General features: G+C 22.7%; 1 protein-coding gene across 1 annotated transcript in view; it reads right to left on the bottom strand.

The window, feature by feature from the left end:
* Nucleotides 1-9,191, bottom strand: part of LOC117178571 (lysosomal alpha-mannosidase-like) — a 59,254-nt gene extending 50,063 nt beyond the window's left edge. The window contains exons 1-5 of the mRNA XM_033369999.1: nucleotides 9,110-9,191; nucleotides 5,971-6,038; nucleotides 1,981-2,083; nucleotides 1,791-1,872; nucleotides 1,491-1,676 (exon numbers count right to left, since the gene is read on the bottom strand). Coding sequence (XP_033225890.1) covers nucleotides 1,491-1,676; nucleotides 1,791-1,872; nucleotides 1,981-2,083; nucleotides 5,971-6,038; nucleotides 9,110-9,191 — 521 coding nt within the window. The remainder of the gene's footprint in view (nucleotides 1-1,490; nucleotides 1,677-1,790; nucleotides 1,873-1,980; nucleotides 2,084-5,970; nucleotides 6,039-9,109) is intronic.
* Nucleotides 9,192-9,976: the final 785 nt, after the last annotated feature.

Here is a 9,976-nt window from a genome sequence, read left to right as displayed (position 1 = left end):
TCTATATTTTACATTATTTTTATAAAGAATGCTCAATTTTGAGGTTAAGTGTAAAAAAGAGATTTACGTCACTTGAAAAAAATCTTTAATTAATGTAAAAAATATATATTCAATGTAAACAAGAACTTTACTTATTTTAAACAAGGGATTTTTTTTAATTCATCTGAACCAAACAAATTAGGACAAAAAAATTTATTTGAATTAAATAAACATTTATTTGAAACCATATTAAAGAAATAAGTTGCTTCATTCAAAAAAATTTTTTCTCTTTGTCAAAAAGACATTAATATTACAAAGTAGGTCATCACTTTTCTAGAGTAATACATACATATATGTACAAGATAAATGTGCTTGAGGCATGATAAGCTTTTTTAAACATGGAATACATTTCAATGCCGAATAATGTTTTCTTGACTCATTTGAAAAAAGACGAAAACGTATTTTCAGAATATGTACTTGCGTGAGAAAAAAAAAATTTCTACGGTTAAGAAAATAAACTGAAAATAAATTGTTGTATCAAAATGAAAAAGATGAAAGAAGTTACAAGTTAAAAAAACCAAATTCAGAAATAATTACAATTTAAATTCCTTTTTAAATTCCAAAGTTAGAATTTTAGTATAAAATTCTTTAAAATTAAAAAAAAAAACAAAAAAAAATTGGACAACACACTTAAATTTCAAGATTCAAATTAAAAAAAAAAAAAATAAAAACAGGAAAAAGAAGGCAATCTAAAAATTATGTTCCTTTTCTTTTTTTCGTGTTTTCAACTATTAACTTGTTTTAATAACATTCAAGAACCATTTACAAAAATCTTAAAAATAAAACCACATTTAAAATTTAAAAAAATTTAAATGTAGACATTTAGGAGTGTGTTGTCCAAATTTGTTTATATCTTTTTTTTTTTTTTAAATTTTCAACAATTTTATAGTTAGTTTTAACGTTTGATGTTCAACAAAAATGTAAATTTAGTCAACTGTTCACAACAATGACTTCATTTTTTAAGTTGTGCTAAAAATCAGATAAAAGAAAAAATAGTTTTTCTTTGATTTTAAGATGCAGAATAATAACATTAATAATGTCATTTCAAACAAAAAATATTATGTTAAATCAAAATATTATAAAACTAAAAAAAATTCTTTCAATAAATGTTTTTGTAATTGATTTTGTTCTTACTGTCTTTTCTTAAGAATTAAAAAAAAATGGATAAATTTTCTTAAAATATTTTTTCGAGAAAAAATATTCTCCACAACTTTAATGTTTTCTCTGTAAAAAATTAATTTTTTTTTATGGCTAAAATCGTGAAAGCAAATATTTTGTTTCAAACTATTTCTCAATGAATAATCATTTTTAAAGATTATTTAAAATTAAGTGTACACGGTTCAGATTTGATTGCTTTTTTCCACTTTCCAATAATTTCGTAGCTAAATAATACGATATTTGCTATAATCGTGTAATATTTTTTTAAATAAATAAAGTGTTTTTATAATTACCTAAAACCCCAAGATAATTGGTCAATTACAGACTGATAGTGAGTCACTGCTTCATCATTCATGCTCCATCCTCCACCAATTATTTCGAGTCTTCCTTCATTAATTAAGGATCGAACAATTGTCTTGATTTTTTCATTTTGTTTATCCCACCACTTAAACAAATATGCTGATTCCACATAAATAAATCTGTTTGAAAAATTTGAGCATATATTAAAGTATTTTTAAATTACTTAAATAAAAGTCTCGGATTTATAAAAGTATTATTTTTAATAATCAATGGAAAAATAATAAATTTATTACCTTCTTTCTGGATTTTCTTGCAAAGATTGGATTACCGAGTCAAGAATATACTGGACACCTGCCTTTTGTATATTATTTTGATCTTGCACAAATAAGTGATATAACGAATGAGTTTTAATTAAATATACAGGTGAGAAAATGAAATTAATTAATTAGTTTTAGTTCTGAAAGTAATTTTATTAATACTTACTTCCATAATAATATTCGTCCACTGTTTTTAACCAGCCTACATCATTATGACTATGAGCGACAATGTGAATATTTAGTTTATTTGGATCGACTTTTGCACAGGCCTACAAATATTTGAAAAAAAAATTTACTGTTAATATAAAAATGATTTTAAATAAAATAAAATCTTAAATTTATTAAGAATTTGAAAAATGAAATAATCCCATATTTTTTCTCAATCTTAATTTTTATTATTAATTTTCTGAAAAACAAAAAAATTGATTTACAATATCTTTTAAAAAATGAAATAGTTCTATATTTTTTCTCAATCCTTATAATTATCTTACATTCCGGACGTGAAAAAGTGTCGACTTCAACACAAATAAATATTTTGATATTTTTTCCTTAATTCTTTATTTCTTTAGAAAAAATAAAATTATATTTTTTATCAATCCTCGATCTGCAATTCTAAATTTTATCATTAATTTCAATAAGTAAAAAATTATTTTTTTTTAACATGTTTTGAAAAAATTAATTTTTCATTATTTTTGTCAATCCTGAATTTTATTATTTATTCCCAGACGTAACAAACCTTGGATTTCAATATTTTTCAAGAAAAATAAAAAAAAAAACATTTTTTCAATCCTCAATACACAATGCCATCATTCATTTTTTGACGTGAGAAAGCTTCCCTTTTATCATGTTTCGAAAAAATAAATATTTTAATAATTTTGCTCAATCCTCAATTTCATCAATTATTTCCAGATGTGGAGAATTTTTTTGTTCTACATTTTCTGAAAAAATAAATACTTTTATATTTTTTCTTAATCTTTCACATATTAAAAAATTTCCGAACGCAACAAATATGTATTTGAATTTTTGATGTTTTTTGATATTAAGGTTTGTTCTTTGATAATAATATAAAATGTTGATTATAAATAATAATTTGATTTTTAATATTAATTTATATTAATTAATATTTGTTTTTTGACATTAAGGTGCGAAAGATACAGTACCGAAGGTAGGTGTTGATTTTATTTTGGCAAATAAAATAAAATTCCCACAAGGTATGTCATAGTTAATAATTTTTAAAAAAATTTATTATATTACTATTGTGCATAATATTATCTTTAAATAATGCTGAAAATTGCGTTATTAATTTTCACTTTTTGTCCGTTTTTCACTTGGAGTGAGTTATTATTTAATTTAGTATAGCGGAATGATTTTTAAACAAACTATTATTGTTTATAGCTGTCTTTTACATTAATACCATAGTTGCCTTTTTTTGAAATTTTAAAACTTTTTGTCCATTTTGCAATTAGACTCTAGTAACAAATAATTCAAATAAACAAATATAATTATTTAAACAAATTATTATTCTTAATAACTATCTTCATATATAATAATGCCAGATTGTTTTTTTTCTGAAATTTTTTACTTTTTGTTCGCTTTTCACTTAGTGAGGTAATAATTCAGGTTATTAAAAATAGTTGTTGAATAAATTTATTATTGCTTAAATGAATTTTTTTTAACATTGGGAAAAGTGCAAAAATATTTCACTTAAAAAAAGTATAATACTATTTAAAAAATTATTCTTGTTAAGGATCACTCATCATTCTTTCATAACTGAAAAATCAAAGCAAAAAATCTTAATTAACGCTTAAAACTCGCAAAACCCATATTTTCACTTATGGGATTATTTTGGCACCCAATACAGAAAATATTAATTTTCATCAAAAAACTTCCTTTTCAAGCAAATAGATGAATTTTCTACCATTTACAAACCAAAAAGATGAGTTTTCAACTTGGCAGTTAAATTTTCAACAAAAAGTTAATTTTTAACCAAATATTTTAATTTTCGAGCCACATATTTTTATTTTTCCATAAAAAAACAAATTTCAAACAAAATAGTTATTAACTTCAATCAACTCATTATATTTTCAACCAGAATAGACAAATTTCCAAAAAAAAAGTGGAATCTTTTTAAAAAGATTTGTTGACAAAACGAGATGAATTTCCCAACAAAAAAAAAACTTTTAAGCAAAAAAAAATAGATTTTTGTATCAAAAGAGATAAATTTTAAAACGAAAAAGTATAAATTTGAAACAAGAATGAATAAAAATGTCAACTTAATTGTTGCCAACTAAATTATTTAAACCGAAAAATTAAAATTTTAAACTAAACACATAAATTGAAAAAAATTGTGATTGAAAAAAGGCACAGTTGATTTCAGTGAAATAAAAACGAATTTTCAAAAAAATAATTAAATTTGCAATCAAAAGAAATTTGAAAAAAGTGGAAAAAACTGTTGCTTGAGCAAACCAAAAGTATGGATTTTCAATAAAAAAAAGTTTCTTCTTAACTAAATCAAATAGTTGAATATTTGAGAAAACACATGAATATTCAAGGAAAAAAGATATTGATTAAAATAACACATAGCTGAATTTAACAAACAAAAAATAAATATTATAAATGTATTTTATGATATTTTTTTTTAAAATGTCTTGATTTCAAAAAATTGAAAACAAATTTAAAGTGATTTTTTATGTACATTTTAAAAATAATTTTAAGAGAATACTTAAGATTTCAGAAAGCTTTTAACCAAAATAGATTTTTGAAACATTCGAACAAAGAATTTAGATGTCTTTTAAGTATTTTAAAATTTTCAGAAGAGTAAACAAATTTTCTTAAGATTTCTAGGAAAATTTGTAATGTTTTTTTTGTATGAAAAATTAATTTGAAGTTTTTCACATCATTTTAAATGATTTCATAAATTGACGAAAAAGTTTCTGTAAGACTGCAAGGCAAGTTTTTAAACATTTTTTTCTAAATTTACATAACAGAGACTACCATTCTTTTAATTATTTTAATTAATTAATTTATAAATTTTAAAATCAATTTTAAAAGATTATTAAAATTTGTTAAGCATATCAAAAGATTTCGACAATTGCCAAAAAAATCTAAAAGATTCAAGAGTAATTTTTTATTTTTGCAGGATTTAAAAAAATTCGAAGAAAAATTCGAATCAGTTTAAAATTTATTATCAGAAAGTTAAAAGAAATTTTAGACATAATTTTTAATTCGAAAACGGATACATTTTTTTTAACAAAATGTAGATTTTATAAGGTTGTGAAATACAATTTTGGAGCCTTTAAAGGATTTTAAAACGATTCAAGATAATAAAAAAATGTTCTCAAGATTCCTAGTAAAACTTAGGACGATATTTACTCAAAAAAATTAATTTTAAGATTTTGAAACAAGTCTTCGAAGATTTTTGGCAATTCTGAAAAGTTTTAAGAACTTATCTTTTTTAAAATTAATTTTTGAAGGAAATTAAAAAAAAAAAAATATTTCAAAAGAAATCTAAAAATGTCGAAAAAAGTCTTGAAGATTCAAATGGAATTCTATTAATTTTTGAAATATTTTTCACAATTTTCGGAATGATTAAAGTTATCTTAAAAGACATTAAGGAATTTACGAGGTTTTGAAGAAATTATAAATATTTTCAAACTTTGAAAGATTTTCGAAATGTTTAGAAAATATTTTTTTATTTTTTAAAAACTGTTTCTTCCATACTAATTTTATGTAAGGTTATGGTGTGTAATATATTTATATATTACAAGAGAATTATAATAATATATAGAATTTTCATTATTTATGTTTCGTATTAATAAATTGATAGTAATTAATAATAACTACTTTTTTAATCATTGAAAATCTTTTACAGTTCATTAAAATTAAAAAATCTAGATTTATAGATATAAAATTTTTTCACTACCTGTATAAGTTAGGAATTAATTATTTATTCAACTAATCAATTATTGGCACGAGAAGATTGTTTTAGAATATTTTTTGAATACGAACGAGACCGATCAAAATATTTGAAGTTCTCGTATCGAAATGCAGCACTATTTTTAGCAATTTTTTCATAATTTATATTAATTATAATGATTTTGCATACAAATTTTTGAAAAAATGTTATTTTTTTATTAAAATCATAAAAAAATGTTACCTCATATCCACAGGTTGTCGATTTTGTTATCGGCCGGCTTTGGATTATACTGAAAACAACGAAGGTCCCTATAGAAACCAAAAGAATCACTACTAAAAAATACAGTAAAAAAATCGAAGACCGAATTTTTAACATTTTTTCTAGATACACGTTTGTTTCACTACTGATGGTCCGCGAAACCTTAATTTATATCATTTGGGTCGGAGAATCAACCTATTTTTCACGTTTGATTAACTACTCAACGACATTATGAGGCGAAATTGAGAAAAAAATTTTAGATTGTTCTCATTGCTCATGTTTGTATAATCTTGTTTTCAAAAACTTGAATGATTCTCTGCGGTGTTTTAGATAAGAGTGTGGTATGTGTACATAGTAAAATATAACACCAGAGCTTCCGATTGCCGGTTCAGAAATACACGCATTTTTAAGAGCGTGAGAAGAATACTTTTTCAAAAATAAATAGCTTTATCTAGCCTTTAAAGACGTTAAGAGATTCTTAAATCTTCAGTAGCCTAATGGGAAAGCATTCGACCGGCAATGGGAAGTTCTGTGGTTCGATTCCCAGCGAAGCTATATGAGAAAATCTTTTTTCAGAAAAAATTTAATTTAAAACAATTTTTAATTCATAGCTCCAAGTAGTCTGTGAAGACGTTAAGAAATTCTGTTATTCTCTGATGATAACACAAATTCCTTGAAAATTTTTAGTATTTTCGTACTTTTGTGGGATTGAAATAAATAATATTCCAATATTCTTTCAACAGAATAATTACATTTTTAGCAGAATAATTGTGACCGAAAAGTTTAATTTTCCACTGAAAAATGTAAGTTTTCAAACAAAAATGAAATATTTGCATTTTCAGTTAAAATAATTAATTTTCAGCAACAAAAAAAACGAATTTTCTACAAGTCAAATTGAATAAAAAAAGACGTATTTTGAGCCAAATTGTAATCGTAATTGAGCCAAATCCGCTGCACATAAGATAAATTTTCAGAAAAAAAAAGATTCATTATCTATCTGACACTATAAATTTTCCACCGAAAGTTAATCTTCGAGTATTTAGTTAATTTTTTAAAAAATATTTTAATTTTTATTAAAATAGTGGAATTTTCTACCAAAATAGTCCAATTTTTTATTTAAAAATATAAGTTTTTAAGCAAAAATGAAATATTACATTTTCATTCATTTTTCAAACAAACAAGATAAATTATCCACAAAAGATTTGATATTTTTTATTTCAGGTATAAATGTATGTATTTTGAATCCAAGAGGGAGAATTTCCCACAAAACACTTAAATTTTCAACTAAAAAGTTAACTCTAACAAAATAATTGAATTTAAATAATAAAAAGATGTATCTTTACCAAAAATGATTTTTCAAAAAAGAACATTTATTTCCTGCTAAAAAAGACGAATTTTCAACAAAATACATGAATTTTCCACAAGAAGGTTTTTACCACCAAGCAGTTCATTTTCTTAATCAATCATTTAATTTTTAATGAAATATTTGAATTTTCTGCCAAGTAGTTGAATTAAAAAAAAGTTTTTAACCTAAATTTCAGTTAAAAGGAATTCATTTTTAACAAAGAAAGCGAATTTTATACTAGTTAAATTGAATGAAAAAGACATTTTTGGAAACATAATAGTTCAATCCACAGCTAATCAGATGATTTTTCAAAAAAAAAAAATTAATTTTCTAAGAAAAAACACAAATTTTCAACAAAATACATGAATTTCACAAAAAACTTGAATTTTATACTCGACAAAATAGATTTTTAACAAAAAAGTTAATTTTCTACCAGGCAGTCAATTTTTAAATAAAATATTTTAATTCTTAATAAAATCCTCGAATTTTTTACCCTACACTATAGATTTTCAACAAAATAGTTAATTTTCTGCTAAGTCGTTGATTTTTTTAATCAATATTTCAATTTCTAGAAAAATAGTTTAATTAGCGATTAAAAAAGAAAAGTTTTCAAGCAGAAATATAGAATATTTACATTTTCAGTTTAAAAGAATTTATTTTTAACAAAAAGAAAACGAATTTTCTACCATTTAAATTAAGAAAAGACATTTTTAACAAAACAATGAAATCCAGAGCCAATAAGATTAATTTTCAAAAAAGAAGATTAGTTTTCTACCCATAAAGAAAAATTATGAACAAAATATATCAATTATATACACAAAAGTTTAATATTCTACCCGACAGTATGAACTTTGAACCAAAAAGTAATTTTCTACCAGTAGTTAATTTTTTAAAGAAATATTTTAGTTTTTAACAAAATAGTTGAATTTTCTACCAGATACAAAATTTTCAGTTAAAAAATTAATTTTCAACAAACGATTCAATTTTCTTCCAGATAATTAAGCCAAAAATGACAAGCTTTTAGTAACGTAGTTGAAACTACAGCAAAAGTGATGAGTGTTAAAAAAAGAAGAATATTTTACCCAAAAAGATGAATTTTCCATAAAATAGTTGAATTTTGAAATCGACACTATACATTTTTTACAACAAAAAAATTAATTTTTAACTAAGAAGTAAATTATCAATTAAAAATAAAAGTTTTCAACCAATAATGCAATAGTTATATTTTCAGTTCAACAAAACTGGTTAAGTTTTTCTCTCTGATGAGGAATATTCAACGAAAATGATGAATATTCATAAAAAATTTATTTTGAACAAAGTAGTTCGATTTTTAACCAGGTAGTTGAATATTAAAATAAGAAAGAATAATTCTCAATGGAAATTTTCATTCATAATGGTCATTTTTCAGGTAAATATGTTAAATTACCATAAATAAGTAAAATGCAATTTTAAACATTTTTATAAATTTCCAGAAATTTATGGAAGTTTTCGTTAATTATTAATAATTAATTAATTAATTTCAGATAATTATGGTAATTTACCATAAATTACACAAAATTCAAGTTTTATTTTTTAATTAATTTTTGGAAATTTATGAAAATTTTCGGTCATTTATGGTAGTTTTACAGGAAAATATGGTAACTTACCATAAATTACCCAAAATTCAATTTTGAACATTATTATAAATTTCTGGAAATTTATGAAAGTTTTTGGTAATTTATGGTAATAATGTAAGTAAGTTATTTGTAATATTACAGGTCATTGATGGTAACTTACCATACATCGCCCAAAATTTAATCTCGAATTGTCTATACATTTCTGGAAATTTATCGTAATTTTCGGCCATTGATGCTAACATTATAGATAAACATGGAAACTTAACATAAATTACCTAAAATTCAATTTGAAACATTTTTATAAGTTTGCGGACATTTAAAAAGTATTTTGGTAATTTATGTTAATATAACAGGAAAGTTATGGTAATTTATCATAAATTACGCAAAATTCAATTAAAAAATTTTTTCTAAATTTCCACAAATTTATGAAACTTTTTGGTCACTCATGGTAATATTATAGGTAAATATGGTTATTTATCATAAATTACACAAAATCTAATTGGAAGCATTTTGAGAAATTTTCGGACATTTATGAAATTTCTTAGTAATTTATGGTAATATTACAGGTAATTTATAGTAACTTGAGGTAAATTCCCCAAAATTGAATTGGAAAATTTCTATAAATTTCCGTAAATTTATTACATTTTTGTTAATTTACGGTAATTTGATCAATTATATTTATGGTAACTTTCCATAAATTACCGCCAAGTCCTATTATCTGTAAACAAAAATTCCTTACAGTTTTTAATGTGAGTGGACTGGTCATCGTAAAGTGCGAGCTCATAGATGTATAATTTTCATTATTCAAATCTGACGTCACTTTTCACTCTGTAGGGAGGATATTTCTAATAAACTGCAGCTGCGTATATGTATTTTATCAAAATGCTTAAATACAATCGCAGAACATGCACTGAAGATCTATTAAAAAAAACTTTTTAGCTGGAAATATCAAAAATAACTCTTGACCTAAGAAGCCTAGAAGATAGTTCTTTTTTTATAATTACTTCAAATTGCATCTTTTCAAATT

This window comes from Belonocnema kinseyi, chromosome 8 (genome assembly GCF_010883055.1).
Source record: "Belonocnema kinseyi isolate 2016_QV_RU_SX_M_011 chromosome 8, B_treatae_v1, whole genome shotgun sequence".
Lineage (NCBI taxonomy): Eukaryota > Metazoa > Arthropoda > Insecta > Hymenoptera > Cynipidae > Belonocnema > Belonocnema kinseyi.
Note: the sequence above shows the minus strand (reverse complement) of the source record. Positions and strands in the feature narration are given on the sequence as shown.